The sequence below is a fragment of the Emydura macquarii genome, unplaced genomic scaffold (genome assembly GCF_026122565.2).
Source record: "Emydura macquarii macquarii isolate MOO-44397 ecotype Brisbane River unplaced genomic scaffold, CSIRO-AGI_Emac_v2 contig_1253, whole genome shotgun sequence".
Classification (NCBI taxonomy): Eukaryota; Metazoa; Chordata; order Testudines; family Chelidae; genus Emydura; species Emydura macquarii.
In genome coordinates, this window is record NW_027131390.1 from 55907348 (window position 1) to 55934828 (window position 27481).

At 39.3% G+C, this 27481-nt stretch overlaps 2 protein-coding genes across 10 annotated transcripts in view; one reads left to right on the plus strand and one right to left on the minus strand.

Annotated features, from left to right (window-relative positions):
* ICA1L (islet cell autoantigen 1 like) overlaps window positions 1–27481 on the plus strand; it is a 427480-nt gene that overhangs the window by 206856 nt on the left and 193143 nt on the right. The window lies entirely within an intron of this gene.
* Window positions 1–27481, minus strand: part of NBEAL1 (neurobeachin like 1) — a 157300-nt gene that overhangs the window by 118483 nt on the left and 11336 nt on the right. For 8 of the 9 annotated variants that reach the window (XM_067548859.1, XM_067548860.1, XM_067548856.1 and 5 more), the window contains exons 3-6: window positions 16551–16642; window positions 10204–10365; window positions 6044–6125; window positions 4177–4304 (exon numbers count right to left, since the gene is read on the minus strand). In XM_067548859.1, coding sequence (XP_067404960.1) covers window positions 4177–4304; window positions 6044–6125; window positions 10204–10365; window positions 16551–16642 — 464 coding nt within the window. Of the gene's footprint in view, window positions 1–4176; window positions 4305–6043; window positions 6126–10203; window positions 10366–13215; window positions 13510–16550; window positions 16643–27481 lie in introns of those variants that run through there. The other variant, XM_067548861.1, reaches the window with a different exon arrangement.

A 27481-nucleotide genomic window follows, 5' to 3' on the forward strand; every position in this document is an offset into this window, starting at 1 on the left:
AGTGTACATCATACTCTAGCTTTATATTGCTTCCCCTATGGCCATAATGGCTAGCCACTATTTGTGGCCTTCCTGGGTTTTTTCTTTCAGGAGGAGAAATTGATGATACGAGTCAGGTATTTCTTTGGTGCAATCATGTTTATTTACAAAGAATGCACACAAAATCCTGTTTCCCTGAACCCAGTAGAAACAAACAGAATCAGGCAACCTCCTCGCTCACAATTTCCAAGCATGCTTCTTTAGCAAATCCTGAGCCCCAAGAAGCATTATCCTTCTGCTCTCTCTCAGGAAACTCCTCACAACTGCTTTCTCACCGACTGCTGGCTTTCTGCTTCTTACAAACATACACATATCTACAGCCCATCAATCCCATAACACCTGTGTTTGACAATCAATCCCACGGAAACCTCTCAGCCCACGAAGCTTAACTTCTGATTGGCCTTGCATGTAGCCCACTGACTTGGGCAATGGTTTCCTATTGTTTCCAGGTATTACATTAAGAGGCATTTAATTGCTCACTCCATTTAGCCTGAAAGGCAAGAGCTTGGCACACCTAGGAGCTTTATCAAGGTCCGTGACTGTCTACAAACCAAAGACCTGCTTGATAGCAGTCATTAACACCTTTCAACATAACTATATTAATACTCTTAGTTTAATTAGATCTGCCTTATGTTTTACCATAGTCCTCAAAAAGACTTAGAATAAAAATTTTGCATCTGATATAGTGCTTTCTTTTTGTTTTTTACACTATCACTAGGTATTTCTACTCAAATGTAAAGTAACCCCACTGACTGGGATGCAGACTGATTAATTATGACCACAAATGATTGCTCTAGGAACTTAGTTTTCCCAACAAACAAGCCAAAATATATTAGGCATAACCTCATGCAAAATACATAGTCAAACAGGTTTATATGAACCACTGTCCTCATTTGTTCTGCATTAAGTTTGGGGGACATTTCTCATATTTAGTCAGAAGAGTATTTGCACAATTCCCTAACAATTTAGTGAACACTCATTTGTCAACTTGAAAACACTTTCCTCTCTAAGAAATGAGAGGTTAGTCACCTTCTGTAGTAACTGAAGCTCTTCTAAATGTGTGTCCCTGCGTGTGCTCCATTTTAGGTGAGCATGTGCCCGAGCCTTTGATCAATGATTTTTGGTACCAGTGCCCGTTCATATCATTGGTCCCTGTATATAGGGCTGCACGGTGAACTTCCCTCAGTTCGTTCTCTACCACAAAGCCCACAGAGGCAGCTCCAAAGCAGAGGGAAGGAGAGTGTATTTGTTGCTCACAGGATGGCTATCAGCTGCCAATGCAATGCAGCCGTGAAAAAGGCGAATGCAATCTTAGGATGCATCAGGCAAGGTATTTCCAGCAGAGATAGGGAAGCACTGGTGAGACCTCATCTGGAATAATGTGTGCAATTGTAGTCTCCCATATTTAAGAAAGATGAATTCAAACTAAAACAGGTGAAGAGAAGGGCTACAAGGATCATCAGAGGAATGGAAAACCTATCTTATGAGAGGAGACTCAAAGAGTTTGGCTTGTTCAGTCTAACCAAACAAAGGCTGAGGCGAGATAGGATTGTTCTCTATAAATACATTAGAGGGATAAATACCAGAGAGGCAGAAAAGTTAAGTTAAAAGACAACACTGACATAAGAACATATGGCTATAAACTGGCCATCAACAAATTTAGGCTTGCAATTAGACAAAGATTTCTAACCATCAGAGGAGAAAAGCTCTGGAACAGCCTTCCAAGGGAATCTAAGCGGACTCAAAACTGAGCTTGATACTTTATGGAGTGGATGGTATCATTAAACTACCTACAATGGCATGTACCCCATCTGCAACTGCTAGTGCAAATATCCCCAACGACCACTGACGGGACATTAGATAGGGAGGGCTATGAATTATTACAGAAAATTCTTTCCCAGGTGTCTGGCTGTTGGGTCCTGCCCACATGCTTTGGGTCTAACTGATCGCCACATTTGGGTTGGGAAGGCATTTCCCCCCATGTCAGATTGGCAAAGACCCTGGGGGTTTTTTGCCTTCCTCAGCAGCATGAGGATTGGGTCACTGCAGGTTTAAACTAGTGTAAATGGAGGATTGTCTATAACTTGAAGTGTTTAAATCATGATTTGAGGACTTCAGCATGTCAGCCAGAGATGATAATCTATTACAAGAATGGGTAGGCGAGGTTCTATGGCCTGCAATATTCAGGAGGCCAGACTAGGTGATCATGATGGTCCCTTCTGGCCTTAAATCTAAGAATCTATGAGAGCTGGTACTGGAGCATCCACAGGGACACACATTTTGAAGAACTCCAGTTACTGAACAAGGTGAGTAACCTCTCCTTCAAATAGTGTCCTTATGGGTACTACACTTTAGGTGGCTCCCTAGCAGTAACCCTTTAAGGAGGTGGGAGTTTCAGAACAGAATCCATCACGGAAGAAAGAACTGCATTATTTACTGCCGCATATTATCTTGCAGCACAAATTAGGGCGTGGTGGTTGTAAAACATATACAACAAGGATCATGTTGGAGCCCTACAGATTTCAGCAACTGGAAAATCTTTGAGTAGAATTATAGATGTGGACTGTGATCTAAGAGTGTGAAGTCACTCTTAGGAGAGGTGTAACTTCAGCAAAACCATAACAAGCAATAACATCCAGAGATCAATTTAGAATTCTCTGAGTGGAGATTGGCACTCCCTTAAATCTATCTTAATTGTCTAAGTAAATTTGTAATTTATAGAAAAATGTCTACTCAGGTCATCTGCCATGGTGTTTTCTAAGAAGCCAAGATGACTTCTGCTTGGCTATGCACCAGTTCCAAAGCTTTATCACTTTGGTGCAGAGGGAGAAGGAATGCATTCTACCCTGACAATTGATATACTACACACATTCTATTTTGTCTGTCATGACCTTGATGGACTTGTTTTTGAGTAAGGGAAGAAAGTGGAGGCAAGCATTTCTGACCACAGTTAATTCCAACAGATTGATGTGGAAGAGCTGTTCCTGTTATGACCACTTATCTTGCACTGTGTAAAAGTATAAATGTGTTCCCCAGCCCAAAAGGAAATGTCCAATGTTAATGAGACTGTAGAGGGATTCTGGCTGAACAGGATTCCTGGATAAATTTCAGCCATTAAGTGAGTGACTGTAGGACCTGAATGGATAGAGATTTAAGAGCAATGGAATTGGGAGGACTCTGCATAACAGGGACCGTGTTTGTTGAACACAAAAACCCTACTCAGTCAACCCTGGAGATATCAAAGATGCAACCTGTCATTTTGTATCACAAAAATATAAGCTGCAATGTGTCAATGCAGTTGCGGACATGTCCTTGCTGGAACTTCAGAGCTGAGCTACATACGCTCTTCGTATAAGGTTCTTTAGAGCAAGGAACCTATTAAGTGGGAGATAAACTCTGCCCATTATCGAATCCTGAAGCACTCATATAAAGACATTTCGTTGTGTAGAAGTCAAGATCCATTTCTCGACATTTATCTTCAGACTTCACAATAATGAAATTGTTTGAATGGCTTGACCACACCTTCTGATATGATCAACTCCTGATGAGCCAGTCATCAGTGTAGGGAAGACAGTTATTCCTAGACAACAGAGGTATGCAGCTATGACCGCCATGATTTTTGAAATACCATGGTGGCGGATGACAAGCCAAAGGGTAGGACCCAGTACTGGTAATGATTGTGATTGAAAGTGAAATGAAGAAATCTTTTGTGAGAAGCATGAAGCGCTATCTGGAAGAAGGCATCTTTGAGGTCGAGGGTTACAAACCAGCCACTGAATTCCAGGAAGGTGGCAACATATTTTGGGTAAGATCCAAATTTACATTAATCTGGTAATGTGGCTGACCCTTTGGGGATTAGCAGAACAATTTTGGTAAAGGGAATAGAGTTTTAATAACTCTCTCTTTACTGGGCCTAGTTGCTAATTAGGAGCCAGAAATTGGTATCAAATCTAGTCCTCAGTGCTACCAGTACTAGTAGCTGCTAAAATGCAAGAGCACAAGTCAGTGTAATTATATCTCATTTCAGCTTGGTGTGGGGTGATCATGGCGGTGTTGAAACCATTAAATATCATTACAGTAATGTTGTAAAGAAATTATCACAGTATTAGAATTTACCATCTTAGGATCCACACATACCCTGCAATTTGCTGCCTCCAGTTTCGATACGGATCATAAAGACTTTCACAAAAAGCCAACGCATGTCTTACAAACTCTTCTATAGGTGATTGATCTGCCACTTCTTTCTCTTTTGTTTTACTTTTTAACTGAGAGAAAAGAAACAATTATGATCAGAATGGTTCTAGTAACACAAATTTTGTGAACAAAGAAATCCATCAACAGAGTTAAGGCTAGGATTCTCAAAAGAACTTAAGAGTGTTGGGCATCTGATTCTCATTGATTTGCAATGGAATATGGGTACCTACCTCCCTTAGGCTCTTTTGAAAATCCCAGTCCAAGCTTCCAGTCTTTCTGCTTTACTAAGGTATGTAATATACAATGTACACAAAATAATTATCACCTCAAAAGGTTTTACTATCTCCATAATACACATGCATAACACTCTGTGATGGGGCGTCCACCCCACACTGGCACTAAAGGGCTTAAAAGCAGCCCTAGGAAGGCTGTGTGAGAAGCAGCCAATAGGAGAGGGGCTGGGAGGAACAGCCAATCAGGGCCCAGCAGTTCCATATAAAAGGAGCTGTGGGGCAGAACAGAGCAGTCACTGCCTGGAGATCAAGGAGGCTGTCTCTCTTGCAGGCTGAGAAGCCTGCAGCACCTAAGACAGGGCTACTGCTGGCAGGGACTGGGGGAGCCAGAGGAGCTCCTGGCTGGCTGCTGAAAATAGACAGTGGTAGGCCCTGAGAATGGGCGAAGAAGATGCTAGGGCTGGGGGGAAGTTGCCCAAGAAGACAGCAGCAGGGAGAAGAATTTGAGGCACAGCAGGAAGCTGTTATCCACAGAGTCACTGGGCCAGAACCCAGAGTAGTGGGCGGGCCCGGGTCCCTCCCCTCCCACTCACCACTGGGGAAGTGGCAGAAAAAATTGCTACAGGTGTCAACTGAGGAAGTGGCCAGACAAGATACTGCAGTAGACACTAGGGAAAGTGGCTGTACTATTAAGGAGCCAAACCTCCCCTGGACAGGAACACATGGACAGGAACACGGCCAGAGGACCAAGTCACGAAGAGAATGCTGTGGATCCTGACAGCTGCAAGAAGAGCTGCAGGAGAACTGAGAGAAAAAGTGACAGTGCGCAGACCGTGGACATGGGAGTCGGCCTGAAGCTAATTCCCAGACGACCAGCAGGAGATGCCAGTCTGGCGGTGAGTGGTGCAAACCCATCACAGATTCATTGACTAATAGAAATTTCACATGTACACCGGTGGGAGGAGGGGGAAACAAACCTCCACACTTTTAAATATTCCTTACCCAAATACTTCTTAAGTATGACTGACATTTCAACACGCAGCATAAACTGAAGTACTGAAATCACCTCCTAACTATAGAAACCAATTCTTCTAAAATAATTCCTTTAATTTATTAGAACACATTTTAAAACTGTTCTATTAAGACTTTTCAGATGCCTTATAAATAAGCAGTGAAAAAAACGCATTACTGATCAAGAATAAGGAATGCTACATACAAACATAAAATGATTGAGCCTTCTCTACAGCCTTTCATGAAATTCTATACTCATCCAAACGCATATAAATTCTAAATACTTGGCTCTTCTAGAATATTCTCAACTAAATATTTTAAAGTCCTTTACATATATGAATAAAACAAGCCTCAAATCATTGCAGTAAGATGCATAGGTATTACTGTTCTGATTTTAAAGATGGAAAACTGAGGTACAGAAAGAACGTGTGACTTGCCTGCAGTCACATAAGAAGTTTGTGGCAGAGTTAGGAAGACAAACCAGACACCCTCCTTCCCAATCTTAAGCCCTCAATCCTCCTCCTGCATTTCTAGCAGTAATGTATAAAAGTTCTAATTGCACGTACCTGCTGAATATAGAGTGTAGTCATGGTGATGATATGGTTAATGTAGGAGCAAGTCCCAATCTCTTCCACATTAGATAGATTTCTGTAGGAGCAATATGAGCCACAGCTGTACATTGTAACATTGTTTGAACAGGCCTCTGAAGCTTTTTTTAGCATACAATACAGGTCTCAATATTTAAAAAATATCCACAAAAATGCATTTACTGTAATGTTTATTCATCTCACATTAAGATACTATACATACGTCTTCCAGCTAGAAGAAAACTAGAGTACAGTCAGAGTTCCAGCCATGTCCCGTTTTATCTGGATTCTCAGATTTTAGAAGTTAAATTGATTCACAGAGCATTCTAAATAAACAGAGAACTCAAAAATGGAATCTGATACCAAAGAAAACAATTGTTCCTCTCACATCATTAGATGCTCTAAGAAAACTGGTGGCTTAGCCACAAATAGTTTCTAAAACTCCAACAACCGAGTTTTTCATAGGCCCCTTATCAGTTTTAATTTTTTTAGAAGATAGGTATCTGTGAGAAAGAATGGTTACTTACTTTGTAACTGTTCTTCTTTGAGATGTGTTGCTCACGTCCATTCCCAATTTAGGTGTGTGCTCGCCACATGCACCGGTGCTGGAAAGCTTTTTCCCTTAGTGGTACCCATACAAGCCGGCTCTGGCACCCCCTGCAGCGATGTGCACATGCACCCGCATATAGGTGCTGCCGGCTCCTCCTCCCTCTCAGTTTCTTCTTGCTGGAACTCCGACTGAGGGAAAGGAGGACATGTCCATTCCCAATTTAGGTGACACACCAGCAGTGTCTCCAGAGGCGGGCAGGAGTTCATGGACATGACCCTTGAAGCACCGCTCTCCCGAAGCCAGCGTTGTCCTGAGCTTGCTGTGTCAAGGCATAGTGGGACACGAAGGTTGTATGATTTTAAGGCGCACTTACTGAAACAAGTCCGGGGATGCAGGCCGTGAGCCACTTAGAAAGATGTTGCAAGGAAACCAGTAGGCCTTTCATCCGGTCCGCAACAGCCATGAAGAGTTGTGTAGAGCGACAGAAGGGCTTAGTTCTGTCGATGTAAAAAGCCAAGGCCCTCCTCATGTCAAGAGAGTGCATATGCCTCTCCTCACTGTCCTCCTCACAGGTGTGGAATGGAAGTTGAGTGGTTTGGGGCAAAAAACAGGTAGGAAAATCTCCTGATTCAGGTGAAAGTGGGAAACCACCTTAAGGAAAGAAGCCAGGTGCAGGCATAGCTGGACCTTGTCCTTGTAAAACACCGTATAGGGTGGTTTCGATGTTAATGCCCTGATCTCCGACACTCACATGGCTGACATGATAGTGACCAGGATGATGATGTTCCAGGACAGGTACGTAAGGGAGCACGAGGCCAACAGCACCGCAAAAGAGGGTCCCATGACCGCCTCATCCAGTGACGATGAGGAAGAGGCTGGCACCTGCATTGCAGAAGTGACCTCTGTTCTGGGTGGGCTGGAACCCGCAGGGCCCGAGGCACACGAACTTTCATGGTCTGAATCAGTGTCCAAGTGCAATGCCGTGTTGTGAGGGATGGAAGATTGCGGCACCAAGGTTCCTCTCGCAGAACCAGTTTGCGGGATCCCAGAGGGAAACCAGTACGGCCATGGTCCAGGCCACTGGCCTTGCGGCCATGTCGCCAATGGTGGTAAGGTTGGGAAACTAGGCACCGGAGCTGTGGGTTGCTTGGTCTGGACAACCCCATCGCTGTCCGAGGATGAGGTGCTGATATCCAACAACCATGGTGGTGCTGTCCCTGAATACCTCACAGTGCCATGCGAGAGGCGTTGTTGAGGCGCCTGCACAGGTGAGCAGCATGAGAAGCCTGAACGCTGGATATGCCAGGACTGGGACTTGTCCTTGGGCTTCCTGTATGGGCTAGGCAAAAAGGGTCATGGTGCTGGGGAAATGCGCCATGAGTCTGGCAATCTGTGTCACTCTGCTCCATAGCAGTGCTACGCTCAGAGCTGGTCCTCTGGAGAACGGCAGCAGGATCCCACTCTGGTGGTGTCCTGACCTGGAGAGCATAGCCTCAACTCCAGGGACCATCTGCGCACCGGTAAACGGTGCCTCAGTGATGGGGACTGTCGAGCAGATCTGTCCCTCGATAAGCTGCCCTGAGACGTTGGTGCCAGATCCCGGTGCAGCATTTGGCCATCCCTCAGTGTCTGTGGTTCCGGGAGCGCCAGGAGGTCCTTCATAGCTTGGAAGGCCTCTGGAATTGACGGCACGACTAAACGATGAGGGCCTCTACCGCTACCTGGAGTCGGAGGGCCTGGTGCCAGGATCGACCCTCACTGAGGCAGGGACGGTTGGCGGCCCGACGCAGATCTCGCCAGGTCCCCCTTAGCCTTCTCCACAGGAGAGCGTCCCCATTCTGAGCATATCTTTTTGGACCTCTTCTTCAGAATCGGGGAGGGAGATCGGTGCTGGACAAATGAAGTGGGCACCTGAGGGGCACTGTGCACCAAGGCCGATCTGCTGGTCCCCGAGGCTGGTCTAATAGCTGACTCCATCAGGATGGCCCAGAGACGGATATCCCGGTTTTTCTTGGTCCGCGGGTGAAAACTTACAGATTTTACACCTGTCGCAGATGTTGGCTTCCCCCAGACACTTCAGACAACTTTGATCAGGGTCACTCCTTGGCATAGGTGTCTTACACAAAGCACAGATTTTAAATCCCGGTGAACAGGGCATGCCTCGACCCTGGGATTCTAACTACCAACAAACTAGGATTAACTGTAACTGAACAAGTAACTATATACACTAAAAATGATGAATAAACCACTAGGAAGGCAAGAAAAAACTTGCAAAGGCAAGAGTGTTCCAGCACCGTCACTAGTGGCAAGAAGAAACAGAGGGAGAGGGAGCCAGTGGCGCCTATATGTGAGCGCATGTGTGCGCCGCTGCAGGGGGCACCAGAGCCAGCTTGTATGGGTACCACTAAGGGAAAATGTTTTCCAGCACTTGTGAACACACACACCTAAACTGGGAATGGACATGAGCAAGCACTCAAAGAAGAACATTTTAGAACACTAAACAAATCATAAAGGCAACAGCAAACCACTCATGATTGCACATTGTAGGTGTTACAAATACATTTCTCAACTCTTGAGGACAAGCCACTAAAATAAGGATTTCAGCGATAAATAATTTTTTGAATGACTAACTAAAATTGACAAAGCATGGAAATATGAAGCTACAGCTACTACTGTTTCCTTAACTTGTCCTTAGTATTTTAACACAATTTGGGTACAATTGTCTCTTGCCCTACAGTAACTTTTCATTGTTCTGGAAGGGTGGAAGGACCACAGGGTGGGAAATTGTTCCTGAGGAATACCCCCTTGCAAAAGGAGATTTCTCTGACCAGAATAGAGCTGGGTCCTTTCTAGACCCTCATGTTGGAGGTGAGGAGGGGACATGGCCAGTGAGAGCATTATGTTAATTTCATAGATATTCCTCAAGGGACAGTTGCAACCAGAGTATAAATTAGAGCAGCTGTGTCTCATTAGACATTATTAGAGATAAAACTGTTGGATTCTAAAATTATGGTAATGAGCAATTTAAAATTTAGGAGAAATGGACTTTTTTATAACTACTTGTATGATTGTTTGGTATATGGTTAAGCAATATCACAAAAAATAAGATAAAAGTTTCAGAAGATGCCAATTAAATCAAGGAAGCAATAAGGTCAGCTATTTTAAAATCATTTTCCTAAACTATTTAAGGGACAAGTAAGTATATTAAGAATGTGAATCAACTTTTCCTGGACTTTTCCCCTTGAAGTTATTTCATGGCCAAAAACGTATTAGCAACCAGCTATTTTTTTAAAAAACATTTCTCATTTCTGTTATGTAACAAACTTGAACTTTCATATACATAGTTCAATTACAAATAACATGGTGTCATTTTCTCCACTCAATCCATTTCTTAGTGTGGCCTTCTTTGTCTGGGTTTTTTTCTTTCACTGTACCATGTGTTTTTACTGCAATATGGAGTCTCTCTCTCTACTGGGCAATGGTTTATCATACTGTACATGTATTAAGAATCTCTATCTATATCATTGTAAGAGACTCAAGTTTCCAAACAAAACAATACTCTGGTGAAAGAAGCAGACTGAACAAATACCTGCAAAGGATAATAAAGAATTTGACAAGCAAAAGTGACAGTGCTTGTTGTTCCTCCTCTAGTCCATCTGACATTTTTTGGACACATTGTAGCAGCTGAAGCCTCAGGACCTGGAGAATGTTATCAGGAAGTAGTGATATTCCAGGAGGTACATCATCCACCCTTTAAAAAATACACAAAAATTAACATATGCAAATGGATATTTTTATTAATATAGTTTTTGTATCCGTGTGCATTCTTTCAAGCAGCTATAGAACACAAGTTCCCAAACTGGGCTACTGGTGGTTCACAAACATTTGCTGGTGATCCACAGAAAACTGTCTGGTCATACTGGCTCCTCTTCCTTCTTCTCAGATGTTAAGTTGCATTGAAAGACAGCTAAAATACATTAAATGGTTTTCCTAGCATTACTTTTCCATGTAAGTAACTGCCGTAGTCAGCAAAGGAAAAGGAGGGGAAGTGGTCTGTGCAACCCCAAATCAAGGAGAAGGTGGTCTAAAATATATTTGCTACATAAAGATATGGGCCACATTATTAAAACATTTTAGAATCCCTGGCACAGATCAAAAGTAAGCATATAAATATAATATCAACTACAACTAACTACTGAAGCTCAATTACTAAATGTCCACAGTGAAACTTCACATGAAACTCTACACATGAAAAAACTGAAAAATTAGGGGCCTAGCGGACAGAATACCCCAGAAATCCATCTGATTCCTGGCACTTAGCTGGTTCATTAATAATTGCTGCCTCATCATTACTAGTTTTGCATATCAAGCCAGGAAATAGATTTGTTCCTCTACTTATTTTTAAAAGGCGAAGAAACAGAAAGCACAGCACTGTTATGTTGCCATAATGTATCAGAGTCCTGCCATGCCCAGACTTTACTCTAGGGAACCATTAAGCATTCTCAGTTGATCTTGCTATGTCAAAAGATATGTATAAAATATCAGAGAGGATTAGAAGAAGAAAATTATAGACAAAAACAGCAGCCAGGCCTGAACACACAATACTGTCATATAGATTATTCTGTTCAATAACACCCTGGAAATGCTCAGATGGGTTGGAGCAGCAATGTGTACTAGGCTGCTTTTGGCAATATCTCAGTTGCACAGTGCGCAGTTTTCAGTCCAAGAGCTGTTCATTAACTCTTTCAGCTGATGAAGAGGTGCTCTATGGTGTCAGCTGTCTGACCTAGGGAGGATACTTCAGGGAAACATATGGTCACAGGAAAATGAAGAGCTGGGCAACAACCTGGAGAACCCAGCCTGCAACAGCCTTTAGTTAGGAACCAGATACAGTAAGGGAGAGAAACCATTAACCTCCAAAACCAGGTCCAACTCCAAAAGTGGAACCTTAGGAGGAGGGGGGAAAACTATTCAGATCATACCTACCAATATTTAAAAGCAAACTATAGCACTATTTGGTGCAAAAATAATTTTATCTGTGAAAACTGGAGAGGTACTTCTACAGAGAAAAAGAGGGGAAATTGATATAGTTTGCTAAAACAACCAGAGAGACTGTCTGTCCTAAGTGGGACCTCTGGTATATATGCAAACATAGTATATTTCCAGAAAATTAGTGCCATCTATCTGATCTCAAAATGCTCATATACAGTTCAGTGGGGCACACTCTCCTGATCCTTTAGAATGCTATACAAGTGCTGTATGAACTAGACATACAGAGACTGAGAGTAACTACTGCCTTCCACACCACATCCAAAAAAGGAATCCATCTTTCTGTGATGGCAGCCTCTTCTTTCTAGATATCAATGTGTTTATGGCCACATTTTGCACGTGTGACCATAAGCTAGTGAACACAGAATCCTTAACAAGCCACAAATTTATCCATTGATAACTTCAGTTTAATTAATCTTTCAGCCAGAAGGCTGGACAAGTAATTTTCCAAAAAGGCCAACTGTAGTTTCTCAGCAAGAAGGTTTAAATGCTGTACAGTAAAGCAGCAACTCCAAGTCAGGCCATAAGATAGAGAAAAAACAGCCTCAGGGAGCAAGACTAAATTACTGCCAATTCCACATTTTCTGTACTACTGCACAAGCCACTGGGAAAAAAATTATAACAAGAGATTGTGTGCAGAGTAAAAAATGCCCATTTTTGCAGAGCTGCTCAGACTGAAAATATACTATTACAAACAAGCAGGATTTCTTATCCTTCAGGGAGCAAGATATTAGCATATCACAGCAGCAAATCAGTCAGATTTGTGGGGGAGTGCATGAAGCATGTTATCTGCTTTTTCCAGTATATCTGGCTGTATAAACAAGATTATTTCAAAGAGGAATTGGAAAATCTTTTGAAAATCTGCTATTAACCAAAGTTTGGTTTTTTGTAGGTCTTTTTTCTTTTAAAGACATGGGTCAGAAGTTCATCCACAAGCCAAGATAAAATTCTAACGTGTACTGATTCACTAGCCATCTCATTTCCTTCTCCAGAAATGCAGGGTATGAGCTTAAGTCAGACCTGTTGAGAAAATCATAGTTAATATCAGGGGACTGCAATACAGGGCCAGGCTGCAAGTAGGGGTATGCTCTACACTGCACTCTAAGCCCAGGCTCTGACTCAGGTTTGAGCCCAAGCACACCTTCTCTGTCCACACACAAATCCATCGCACTCAAGACCTGGGTCCTAAGATCCTGCTAGGAGTGGGGTCAGAGCCCAATTCCTCTTGTAATTCATGTCCAAGCTCTGTCATTTTGCAATATGGACACAGCTCAAACCGCACACCTGAGTCAGAAGATCTGCATAATGCAGTACGATACGTTAGCATGGCTGAGAGACTTAGCTCAGCAATTGTAAACCCAGGTTTACAATGCTGTGTGGACGCCCAAGTGCTGGCTTGGAAACACCGAATCCAGAAACCTGGGTCCTACAGACCCTAGTTTACAATGCAGTTTAGATATACACTAGGAGAATCACCTGGACCCACATGATGGCAGAGACATGAAGGGGGCTACACTGGGAGAGAGCAGAAGGGGTCAGATGTGCAATTCACCTGGTAGCTGTGTCTTTAATGTCAAACTATCAGCAAAGCATCAAAACCTGGAAGTGAAAGAAATATGATGGATCCTTAGACCTAAAGTAGTTCTCTCATTTTCTCAGTCTTTGCATTAACATGGATGAACAGCTTTAATCGTCCACACTAACTGGGTGAATGGAGGACAAACCAGTCTCCAAATTTTGTTCATCGTGCTGCAATTTAACACACATACATTAGCATTTTTACAAAAGGAAGTACATACTTAAAAATACAAAAGCTGCACAAAATCAGGACTTCACTGTAAATGTGTAATTTATGTGACTTTAATAAGTCCTAAATCATTTTATGTGGGTTTGAACTCCACCATAAAAGTATATGAAAAATATATGTTGTTTGATTCATTTTGCAACAACTTCCTTCAAGCTTCTTCTTTGTAAATTTAACAGTATTTGAGCCAAAAACAAAAGGAAGACTGATAACATACTCAAATTGCCTTTGCAGTTATTACAGATACAAAACAGAGTGAAAATTTCTTCCCCATTCAGCAAGGAAAATAACCTCTAACTAGCTGGTAAGGAAGGCTTTACACTTTCAATTGTAAATATAGTAAGATGCCATAGATGCTTTGAGAAATGCAAAACAGTGGAGTGACACTCTCTCATGTTCAATGTGCACAAATCTATTATACTATGGAAGTGATATAAACTCCATTGCTTGAGACACTTAAATCTAAACTAGATAAAAACATTATAAAAAACTAGAGAGAGAAATTGTGCTGTAAAATATGCGGTTGCAACAGAAGATCTACTCTACAACCCATAGTTTCCTCTCTGGCCTACAATAATACCTTGCTATATACGTTTTATCCACACTTCCAGAACAAACAAATGAATTTAGAGCTTTTTGAGATCTGTATTATACAAAATATTTTTCAGGTTCCCAAACTTGGCATGCTAGATTAAAAGGAAATACATATTTTATGTGCAGAAAAAGATATTCTTATAATCAATTAGACCACTGTGGTATTACCCACTTAGATTCAAATCTCAGTGGAGCCAACTCAGTCCTTCATGCCTCAGAGACAAATTAATTAGAGTTCCATGAAGTCTGCTGTGTTTTGGTTTTTTGGCTGATTAAGAAAAATGAAGTCCCATATTCTCTTCATGGACATCAAGATCCCATGGCACTTTTCATAAAAGTGGGGTGCCTTTGTTCAAAATTTCCTCTCCCTGCCCTATTTTGCAACATTCAATCACCTCTGCCTCGGAAGTGTCTATCTGAAGTGCTGCATGCATGTACAGTAGCTGTAAAGCATTTTGAGATCCTGTAAAATGAAAGTATACATAGTGTCTTTCTCTCCCTCAACAATTCCTCATTTCAGCATGCAGAACACAATCACTTCCAGGATCAAAGAAAGAATTAGCTTTTGATTAAAACGTATAAAGGGGAAGCAACTTTGGGACACAAATTAGAGATTAGCTTTGGTACAAACGAATGTGATAGCTTCATGTGCAGATTATAAAATATCTCCATATTTACTTTGAATTATTTATTGCTGATTCTTTCATATTTCTTCTCTTTCAAACACTGCACCATAAAAGTTACATTTTATAATGTATGAAAAAATAAACCCAGAAGAATGTCACCATGTGTTTGATTATATCTAAACACAATCAGGGACCAGAAACAAGGATTTATTGTTAAAATGAATATACGCCCTCTCATAGTAGGATATTTATTTCCAGCCATTAAAACACACAGTAGTCACCTGACCTCACCCTTATGTTGCCTAGACATTTTCACTCTGCATCTGTTACAAAATGAGTCCAATCCTATACAGTTCTACTCTTTTAGGTCACAACACTAATCCTGTTATTAATCTCAGTAAAACATTGGATTTTACATTGAGCTCTAGAAACTCACTCTGCACAATGAAGACACTGTCATTGTTTTTGCACAGCATAGCTTTAGGTTTATGGTTTTTTCCTTTTAATCTTTTCCCAAGTTGCTATTGAAAAAATAAAAACAATTATGTTGTTGACAAACACTTCTAATTTAATCCTTTTATTCCACTGTTAACATTTCTCATACTAAACTACATGTGGTGGACTGACAATTTTGACACTTTCTAGGCAAAAAATATAACCCTATGAGGACACATTTTTGCCTCAGCAAAGCAAAACTGACAGACTGTGATACAAAACAAAACATTTTTAGTTTTTGTTATAAATTGCATATAATTATATTAAATATTATTTCTATATTAATATATTATACTCACTGAGAAAAGTATTACACATAGCCAAGAAAAGTACACTTTTAGCTGCTAGGTTCAATGTTTCCTTGCAACAGTTGTGGACATTGGTAGTTCTTTAAGTAAAACCTGATCCAAAACCTATGGAAGCCATGGGGGAATTTCCATTGATTGTAATGGGTTTAGGACCAGAGCCACAGTGCAGGGAGCTTCATTCTCTGCATTCATTATCACCACCTAAAACAGTGTAATATCAGTTGTAGTACTGTGGCCAACTCTCATGATTTTTTCTCTGAGTCTCACAGTATTTGGCTTTGCTTAAAGTCCTACTTCCTAAAGCCATGTGATTGTGCTTCCATAAAAAAAGAGTTTCTACCTCTCAGGGTTGCGAAGAAAAGCATGAGAACATGAACCCTGACGGTCCAAAAACCAGAAGGCAAAAAAGAACCAATTATATTTTAAAATCTCATGCTTTAAGTCAATCTCATGATTTTTCAATGCTTGGGCTGGCAACACTGCATTGCAGCACAACATACAAAAGCCTGAATTAAGATCTCAGCAGTCAAGTAAAGAAGCAGCTTCTTTTCACATTTTCTCAAGTGTATTAGTCAAATTTAGTTCTACAGATATATTTACTTAATGAAAAGAATCTTAAATAGTTGAACACAATCTTAGTTCATCCTTAATATTAAAGCAATCCAAGAAATTAAATTGCAGAACTATATCTACAATCCCAGATCTTTCCCCTATATATTCACATTTCTTTTAAACCACCTATATATTATTTCACACTTCAGGTTTACTGCAGAATATTTACTTCACCAACATACAAAGAGCTGTAATAAGTAAATTTCTGCTAACAAAAACAAATGTATGTTGATGTCATTTCCGAGTTTGATGCAAATACCACTGTTTATCTAGTTTCAACATTACCAACCCAAATTTGACCTTTAAAGAATGGGACCAAGCATGCCAGTCAAGAAATATGGGAGTGGACCAATTAATGTTATTATATATATTTTAAACAGACTTGGAGCCCAGCAAGATTCTCTCTAGACATCAAACAGAAGATGAGCAGATCTGTATTTCTACATACCTAGTGGGAAGCTTCTCAAAGTCCACATCCAGAAACTGTTCATAGCTAGAAACAAAACTGTCCAGCCACAGCTGCAAATAATCTGGATCTTTCTGTAAAGTGAAATGAACACATTAAGAAAACTTGTTCTGTAGATCTTCAGTAAACATAATTTTATGAGAAAGGGTACTGTCTACATGACAAAAAAGAAAAAAATACTCATTTAAAAATGTTATTTAAAAAAGCTTTGAAGGGGAAAATTTAATTTTAGTCCTAAACCAAGTGACTGTCACCAGAAATTCTCAACCAAGTTGAGCTCTTGGCAATTGTGTTCACATCCACCTTAGTACTTCTCTGTTTCCTGCTATCAATTCCAACCAAAATATTTTAGATATGCTATTGCAAACATCAAATACTCTCCAGTGGTTTCCAGCTTCCTAAAAGATGCTAACTTTTTTTTTTTAAAAATCAGCATATCCTTACTAAAGAAATTTAGATAAAATGCTCTGTATTTTGCAGTAGAGTTAACTAAGATGACCACCATTCTTATTTTAAGGAATGTAACTTATTTTTTGCCCCATATCCTGCTTTCTATCTATATCAACTCAATATAGGATTCAATTTGTCCTGTATTCCAACAATAACCATGCAAAGGATAATACATGGAATTTAAAAAATGTAATATTTGCATTTTATACGACTTCATACCACGAACACCACCTAGTGATCTCTATTAAAAGTATACTTTTCCATATTTTTCATAGTTGTACTTTATCTCCTTGTAACGTAAGGGGGCCAGGCTGAACATGAATTATTTTTTGTTCTTTAAATTATGATAGCACCCAAAAGACTATAGTCAGGATTAACACCCATTGTGCTGGGTGCTATACAAATACTAAAATGGTCCCTGCTCCAAAGACCTTACAATCTAAATAGACAAGACAAAGGATGAGGGGAAAGGCCAAGTGATGACAGGGATGATTGATTGATGTCATGTTAGTAAATCAGAACAAACATGACACCAGCCAATCATCACCTGTACCACAGAGAGATGACCAGGGGTTCTGAAGACGTCTCTCACTCAAGCCCAGCTGCTGCTGCCACTGCTCCCAATTCCCACCTTGGAATGCATCTTTGTGCACTGGGCAAGTGCTGGCCTCCCAGGAGCCTGCTATTTCTCTCTCAGCCCACATGGTTAAAGGATGTGCGCACTAGGGGCTCAGTGAACCCAGATGAGCTTGGAAAGGCATCCCTGTTTCAGTGTCTTGTGGACAAAGTTTTTTGTGTAAAGGCATTAAAGACACACTGGTAGCGTAGTCTAAAGTAAAAATACCACACTATCTTCTAATATTGGATTGTGTCTCACTCCCAGAAAAACAGGAGCCTTTGGCTTGTTTTTCTTTTTATGTATGCATTCATGTGCAGTTTACAAATTAGTCACTACCTGCACACGAAGAAGTAGACCTGGGACGATGAGAGAAACAGAAACTTGTTTATCTCGTTAGAGCACATTAGTGACATAATAGTGGCATTCACTATCTTTTGATCAGAGGCCAAATTCCAATCACAGGGCATCACTAAGGGCTGTATGAATAGTTGTTGGCATTTCAGTGGGCGATGTCACTGAAGCTGCCCCATCCTCTACATTCTGCTAGCCCTCTACATTCCTCCCTTACATTCCAGGGTCAAAGAGAGTAGTTTGCAAAGGGAGGGGAGGGAGGTAACCTTGGCAGAAATGTCAGAAGCAGCCTACCCTGGGAAAGCTTCTCCGAATATCTGTCGTTTGGTATACACTCATTTCAAAAGGCAAAAAGTTTGATTTTCAGAAGTGAACTAGAGATAAGCCTTCCCTGGCAGAGATGCTTTGGCAATATCTAGATATACACAGTGTAAATTTAAAGAGTCACAAATTATTTATCATAAAATTTCGGCATTCAACTTATTTTTGTACTGTCCTCTTTTTCCCTTTTCCCATACTCTATTCCATTTTTGTGATGGTTGCACTTCTCTGAGACAACGCAGATCAAAATACTCAGGGTAAAGAATGCAACTCAAGACAAAACAAGAGGATCCAGCTATGGAACAATCTTCCAGAGGCGGTCGGGCAAATCCAGTCTGACCATCTGTAGGAAATGCTGCAAAACCTTCCTCGTTGAGAAAGCCTTTTCTCCATAAGTAACAGGCAGGCACATAAGCTGTTATGTGTTTTTATGATACGTTTTCTCTATAACTCAAAGTATTTATTCAGAACAAAAGCATTATGAAGGCTGGCTGGTTACTGGTTAACCTGTCCAGTGCTTAATTTGTAATGAAAGAGGTGCCATGGCTCAAGCAATTAAGTGTCGGGGCTCAAGCAATTTTTTTTACATTGGTAACTGAATCAGCAAGCCCATAGGAACCGGGGCTATGAACTGCCATGCCTAGAAGTGCCAGGGCTCAAAAGCCCTGAACCCATCATTGTCCCTGGCAGAGAATAGGATGGCAAGTCATGAACTAAATTCAGACTTGCTAAGATGATCACAGTGAATTGCAGAAGGAATTGAAGCCTAAATTCCCAGGCCTGCAGGGAAAGAAACACAGGGTCCCACTCCGAGACAGCTGATGATTAGAGTCCTGAGACCTCAGTGGGGTCCTTAAGGAGGCCACAATGTGATTTAAGGTGCAGAGCTGTGATATATAGCTAGATTTTTTCCTTTTTTTCTTCCCACGTCTGTTCTTCATTCTTCCCTTCCCATTCCTTCTGCTCCTGCCTTACATTGCATTTTCTTCCTCCTTCCCATCTAAGCCTTTCAAATCTCTTTGGCTCTTCTTATCCACCTTCTCCTTCCTCACTCACAATTTCACTATCTCTTTTCCAGCTGATCACTCTTAAGCTCTCCCTTTTTCACTCAGCTCTTTCAGTTCCTTTACCCTTTCTTTCCATTCCTATTCCTGTCTGAAAAATACTCACTATTCCCTTTCCTATGCTCCTCCCAAGCTTTCTCTAAAGTATTACTTAAAAAGTATTTTAGAAGGATTAGTTATGTTCTAATAGTCTAGTGTAGATGAGGCTATGTATACTTTAATACAGTCTAAGATGGTCAAGCTATCTTGATATACTGAAATCTATTTCCATTACTTTGGACAAATTACAAAAAGATAGCTGCGCTATTATGATGCTGTTGAAATTTGGAAAAAATTTCAAGAAACACAGTAGAAAGAAATACCCAACGATGAAGTTAAATTGCAGGCAGTGAAGAAGCAGATGGATCATTCACTTATTCCACCTCATTTTCTTGCCAATATTCTCAATACAAAGTACTCAGGCAGACACTGCTAGCAATCTGTCAGTCATGTCAACCACAATAAGTTTCAGGGCTGGAGATGAACCATTTAAGTAATATATGTTTGCTACCAAAGTTTTAAAGAAAGTCAAGCCACCGAAATGGTCGAAGTCACTGGCTAAGCACCTGAATCCAGAGTTTGCTGAAGTGGTAAACCACATTTCGATGGCAGTAGTCTTTTCTGCAGATACAGGGGAAAAAATTCATTTGGACTAGATCCTTTAAAGTTGAGAAACTGACTTGAAATTGAAAAAGGAAAGCTTGCTGTCTTTTTTCCAGTACATGGGTAGGAAGGAATGAGATCTACTAGTCCTAAAAACTTAAAGGATGTGGTGACCAGACACAATCAGCAAAATTTAGCAGTGTTAGTAATTCCTTCATTTAATAAATAAGTCAGTTTTAAATGCAAAGCATGTTTTGATAAACATTTTTCCCTTAGCACATTTAAGGTAGTTTCATTTATCTAATAATTAAATTTTAAATGCTGTTTTTATGCATTAATTGAATTCCAATTTCCATCCAAATGCAGTTGACACAAATGAGGGGGGAGGGGGGAATAAATAAATGCCTCATTCACCATTTTCTAACATGAGAGTAAAAATTAATCTGAATAAATGTAAATTAAGCTATATAATTGCTTAGATACATGTATATAAATATAGAGTATCCTCCGGATTAGCAAAAACTACGAAATTTAGTGTAAAGCTTATATTTCTTTGCAAATCTACATGTTTTAAATGATTATACCAACAAGAATGAACCTCTCTTTAGAAAAATAACTAAAAAGTACAAATGCAAAACAAAATTAAAAACCATTATTTAAATCGAGGTTTATCCCTTGCTTTCTGATTTAAATGATGATTAAGATTGATTATTTAAATCAACATAACTTAGTATCCATTTCTCCTAGATGGGGGTAAGGGTAAGGCAGCCAACTACAGACTTGAGAACCACAGACAACCAAAAATAAACGATGGCCAGGAACTCAGACATACCAACATCCAAATAGAATTGTGTAAAAGTAGTATAAAATGTTTTTAAAATGCTGCTGGCTTTGAATTAAACCATTTACAGAAATATCAGATTTCTGTTTCTTGATGTGGTTTCAAAATTTTCAAAAGCTAAAAGCTTCAGTCATTTATTCTCTAATAACCCTACAGCAAATTTTAAGCAAATACACCAATCAATAGTCAAAGGCATGTAAAGAATTCAACAAATAGAGAAGAGGGGAAAAGGGAGCCATTATTTCAGTAATTACTAGAGTATTTTCTTGGTTATGAGGGACCAAGTGATATTTTACAAATGGAAATCCATATGTTTGTGGCTGAAAATGTTTTCTTTAATCTGCTTAGCTGACAACTATAATAATGCTCACTGGTAGCACAGAAACTGGATCTATTTACTTTCCTACTAAAGGAACTGCTGTTTTCCTTGGAATTAATAAGTTCTTTTTTAAACGTCAAATTACCAAAGCAATATTATTTTCAAATACAATTATTTGTTGACACAGCTGAGCTCCATCTTTAATTGAGAGTACACTTCTGTGACACTGTTAGCAAGTAATGCAACCAACTCCAATGTCAGACTTCATATTTGGTTTATCGAAAGATAGTGGGGGAAGGAAGTCAGAAAAAAAATAGGTGAAATGCCTGTTCTGCTCCTTTTTAATTATATTGTTTTAATCTACATCTACTTCAATCTTAACATTCAAGTAAAACTCCTTATCCTTAACCTGTAATGCCTTTACAAGACTAACAGTGCAGACCAACAGTAAAAGAGAACATTGCAAACATGAGATATGCAAGAAATAAATGATGATGTAGGCCACAAAAGAAAATAGGCCAAGATTTAAATATTCTCATATTTATAATGCACAGAATTAAATTCAACTTTGCCAGTGAAATGCCCCTACAGTTAACAATGCAGTAGGCACTTATTTCCTAAACATATATATCTATATCTATATCTTTAGTAAAAGCAACAACAACATTATCTGACTACTACATGTAGGTCACTTTTTTTAATTCAACTCTCTCCCTCCTCACCCTCCAGTCAAATTATTATTCTCAGTCACTAGAATAATGAGCTCATATGTCAGAACACTGGTGTAAATAAATCTTCCTTGGTACATACGTATTGACACATTCCTTTAGCCAAGATAACTATAGATTTTCATCCCAGTGACAGCACAAACCAACTTGAGTCAAGGCAAGAAGGGAGGATAAAGTGTAGGCAAAGAAACTATTTTCCACATTAGAAACAGAAGTTCAAGCTAGATTTTAAATTTCATATCTGGTCAAGGTTTGTCCTTTTTCACACTTGAAGTTAAACCACGATAAGCCCAGCTCCAGCAACATCCATCATGGACACTTGTTCTTAGCAGCCAGTCATATACATCTGAGCAGTCCTAAGGGAGTAAACTCACACTAGGGTGTGTTGGTAGTGATCAAGCAGTCACAAAAACGTATGTGTTCCTGCTCTTTTCCAGCACTAAGTAACTGATCAACAGGTCGCCCTGTGGTGACATTTCTGACTATTCAATCCCAGCCCCATGAATGGGTTGAGGGCAGGCCCCTTAGGATGCATCTTCACGTGGAAAAAAAGGCACATTCTTATCTTGTGTTAACAAACACACGGTAACCAACATGAGGTAAAATCCTAGTGAAGACAAGACAGTTTGAAGTTTTCACATGTTAAGATAAAGACTATAAAGGAGCCTAGAATTGGGACACTTTGGGTTCATATCAGATGGACAGTGGCTTGCATTCACACAAACTCCCAGGTCCTAAGTGTTTTACTAAAGGTTGACTGTACCAACCGCTTTAGCCACTTGGGACAAGATCTTTGGCTCAAGTCTAATTAATTCAATATAGTCAAATGGTTAGCCATTCCCCTTCCGCTACAAACAAGAAAACAAAATATTGCATTGCACTGGTTCAGCCCTCCCATAATATAGTGTTTCACAACTGAAAGTTACCCCAAAGACCCAACTAACAGAAACAGTGGTGGAAACCATGGAATAAGACTTGCCTTTCATTCCATAATTAAACTTTGCTGACATCATCTTACAGACAGAAATCTGGAGTTGGCCTAGATCTGTAATTCAGGCAACCATTATAAATCACTTCAATGCTGCTATGTGGAGATGCACCATGCTCGCCTGACAAAAAACTATGCGGCAATATACTAACACATCCCAAGGAGAAACAATACCTATCACTGTGTGTAAACCAATGTCACTGTACTAGTTTTCTTACCTAATGTAGACTCACTTTAATGGTTAAATTAAATAGAAAGAAGGGAATTTGATTTGCACTGTTGAAGTGGGGGAATGGAGGAGCTGTAACTTGGTCAGACTATAATTATTTTATTTTTTATTATTATTTTTATAACTTTTCAATTGATGAGACAGAAATTAGGTCAACACAAGCTTCTATTCCCTCCAAAAAAATAAGAGATTTAACAAGTTTTTTGTGATTAATATTTTATAGATTTTTATATGAAAAAAATTCTCATAGCTCTTTGGCATTCAAATCCACAAGTCCATGGCCCAAAACAACTGATTTACTCCCTGAACACTACCTCACATAGTTTGCAGGATATGTTTAAAAAATTCTAACAGTTATTTAATATATATCTCCATATCTGCTAGGAGTTTCAAGACATCTACAGCATTATTTTAAGGCTCAGAATTCCAAGTGGTTAGATTAGAAAATGGAAATTAAATAATTATCCATTTTTTCTTGAAAAGAGTGACAGGATGAGGATCGACCTAAGTTTTTACCAGGACAATTGTAAAATGTTTCACTTTTTGTGGGAGCAGAAGTGGGTTCAAAAATGTGCTAAGTCCTTTACATTATGATCAAGAAGCGAACCACAAATATTTAGGGCATATTCTAGCCTTTTGAGTTAAATGGGTTTGCATAGGGAGAAAGAAGATTAGAATTCAGCCACTAACCTTTTAGAGCTATTATGGAAACAGTACTCATATTTTTAAAAAAATGCATGTCTTCTAAAGCAAAATTTAGCTCAGATCATTTGGAAATGAAAATATTTCCCTTCCTTTCCTTTCAAATATTTGCATACCGCCCCCCCCCTTTCCCCGGGTCAAAATAGCATACATTAAGCTTTCATTTTTATAACATACTCTCGTAATAGAGTAATAATATTCACAGTTATCTGTAGTTTAAAAAAAATGTTATCAGAGCATATGGTAGAGTGATTCTTACAGGTCGCTTTAGAAGTCAACTGTGTATTTTACCACAGCAATCATTCCATTACTTCAGAAAACAGCTTCAAAATAAAACAGGTTAGCCAGTGTGTTAAACTGCATTATATAAAGTTATACTTTGTGAGGAAATGCTGTAGAAGTAGTAAATACATTCTAACTATTATATTAGATTTGCAGGAAAATTCTAGGTCTAGCAGGGCAGTCTTTAAACTCAGTAAGGTAATGTAATAGGAAAGTAAGCTTTCAATAATGAAATCTTATAAACACAAACAAAGCACAAGGTAGCTAGAATTACCAGGTTATGGACAGGGCAACTTTCAGAAGTAACAATACAAAAAACCAACTGTAATCCAGTGTTAGAGCACTGACCTAAGCTGAAGACCAACAGGAAAAAGAGAGTTTTGCATTAGCAATAGGCATTTTTAAAATTGTGAATAAAGTAGCATCAAGTTTCTTTTGATTTTTTTTTAATTGATTAGATGTAAAATTTTGTAAAGGACTTAAGTGACATAGAACCCTAAGTCCCATTTTCAAGGCTCCTAAATCTCACTGAAAGTCAGTGGGACTTGGTCTCAAATCACCTAGTGACCTCTAAAAATTTTACCCTAGATTTCAGATTGACAGTGTTCCTTGAAAACTCTTCCAGTTTTTCATTTATTCATAAATCAATAGCTTTTAGGTTTATTAACCATACTTACATGTGATCACCTCATGAAACTTGCAAGGATAGCAAAGAAGAGGTTTCACTGAGTTTTAGTTAAACTTGGAGATAGAAGTAGAAGAGCAAAGTTCAGTATAATTTTTATAGTTATGTGCAGGAAGTACTGAGTGTTATAAACAAAAGCTGGATCTGCCTGGGACTATTTTCAGTGTTAACATTCCATGTTCCAAAGGCAAAAATCCCTAGCATTGTAATTCAGAATGCATGTCAGACTCATCTGACAAGACAGTTGTCTGAAGTCGTTAAATTTAGCTTGCCATCACAAAACACCGACTCTGAGTGAATTTAAACAGTATGTGCATCTTTTTTTAGTCATTCAATCTCCTGAAGTTGACTTCGGCTTATTCAGCCAACAAGCTCTTCCCTGCATCTCATTATTGGTGCCGCTAAATCAATAGTATAGTGGCGACTATTTTTTCCTGAGTATTATTTTTAAATCATTAAAACACAATTCAGACAGTACTAAGATTGAATTACATTTACAAAAATGAATAGACAAAGAATAAAGTGTGAAACTCTGCCCTTAATTCCCCTCCTAAACCTAATAGCTTTCATTCTGACTGAACTAGTCTATCGAAAGCAGAATTTTAGGATATTCTTTAAAAACAGTTTAGGCTATTTTGTTTTATTATGGGGAGAGTTTTGAGGGTATTTTAGAATTTTATTTATTTATTTTTTTTAAAGACAAAGAACTGTCTCACAAGACCCCTCTGTGGCCTTCATTTTGACATATATTAGAGGGCACAAACTTATTTTAAAACCTTTTCAAAACACTGTGAAACTGAGAGGCCTGAAATGACTTTTCTATAAACCCTTTTACACTCAATCAGTTGTAACTAGCAAAATAATTTCTCAGGCTTTCCATGCTTCGTCTCAGTTGAAGTATTCCTAGGGCTCCTAGATGATACAGTATTACACGTAATATTTGTCCAAGTTTGAAATAAACATCAGTTAAAGATGGCTACTGATGATGATATAAGCTGAAGGAGAAAAAAAAACCCTGAGAGTCTAAGCTCAGATCTTGAACTAATTCTTTTTTGACTTACATGTCAAGACACTTTGGTTTAATATTTACTGACTTTCATGTTTTAAATTCATACAAACATTCTGGTCAACTTTTGGAATTAATATTTTTTTTTATTAACATGGAATTTCAGTGAACCATATCTAATGATCTCCATGCAGCAAGTAAAAAGAAATACCACTACAAAGCATATCACTTACAAATATTAGACATGAACTCAGTATTATTTCTTCTCTTTTCCACATATTAATCTGGAAAAACGATCGTTCAGTATCACCTTTGATAGGCAATTGGATAATCACTAAAGAGCTGATACTCCCACTCAATTACTTTTGTGATAGAATTGCCATGTTTAAGTCTGATTTCTGAGGTTCCAAAAGGTATGAGTGCTTAATGGAGAAGTTTGAAGAAGTGACAGGTAGAAATGCAGCAGTACCAAAAAAAGCTCACTCACTCTCTTCCATATCAAGCCAATCATTGCTCCAAGACCAGTTTAAAAACCAATCAAAATCTTGTTACAGTAGAAGTGAGGATTCTCCTCTTTTTAAAATCTATTTATTTACTGGTGATGAGATCCCATTGTGCACCCTTAGAGCTGGCGCATGGCTCTGATATCACCTAAAAGAGCCAAACCAGAAAATCAAAACACAGATCTGAATAATGCCAGTACCGTCACATTCTTGTGGCAGAGTGGATAGAGCAGTGGACTGGGATCCAGGAGACCTGGGTTCCATTTCCAGCTCAGCCCCTGGCCTGTTGGATGACACTGGGCAAATCATATCACTTCCCTGCACCTCTGTTTCCCCACCTGTAAAACAGGGATAATGATGCTTACGTCCTTTGTAAAGCACTTTGAGAGCCACTGATGAAAAGCACTATCTAAGAGGTGTGTGGTATTACTATTGTAAAATACAAATGATCCACATCAACTCTCCGCTCCAGCCTGCACTACCAGAAAAGTGCTCTGTACAGCTGATATGTAGAATTCTGCTCAGCCAGAGTCAACTGCTCAATAAACTTGGAAACAGGAAGGGGCAAAAAAAATACAGGATTTACAATACTGTGACATATTGAATCTTATAACTTTCACTTTGCTGTCAATGGAGTTGACCCAACAGAGTAGAACTAGTAAAAGACGAAAGACATATGTAACAATTAGGAGAAACAGAGCATCCCAAGCAATTCCCAAGCACACTAGAACAAATGTGTCTGGAGTAGCAATCCAAAGTCACCGGTCAATGACCATGGGTAAACGGAAATTATGATCACTAGCTTAAAGTAAATTTTATGATAAAAATCCTGTTCCCACCAAAATCAACAGTAGTTTTGGCACTGATTGAAATGGGAGCAGGACTCATCCCTAAGCTTAGATTTTTTTTTAAATTAGATTTTTTTTTAAATATCCACTTAAGTTTTATCCAAATATAATAAACAAATACAAGCCAAGTTTCACCCTGAAGCATATATTATAGCCAAACAATAAACTTAAGTTCTCATTTTTTACTTTGAGAGTTTACTTCATGCTCTGATTAATCAAAAAAACTATCCTCACTGTATTTCTGTAGAAGACTGGCAATTGCTATGCCTTACCTGACTTTCCCAGTGTTATTTCCATCAGAAGAATGTGCAACTATGAGCAGAGCCGGATTAACT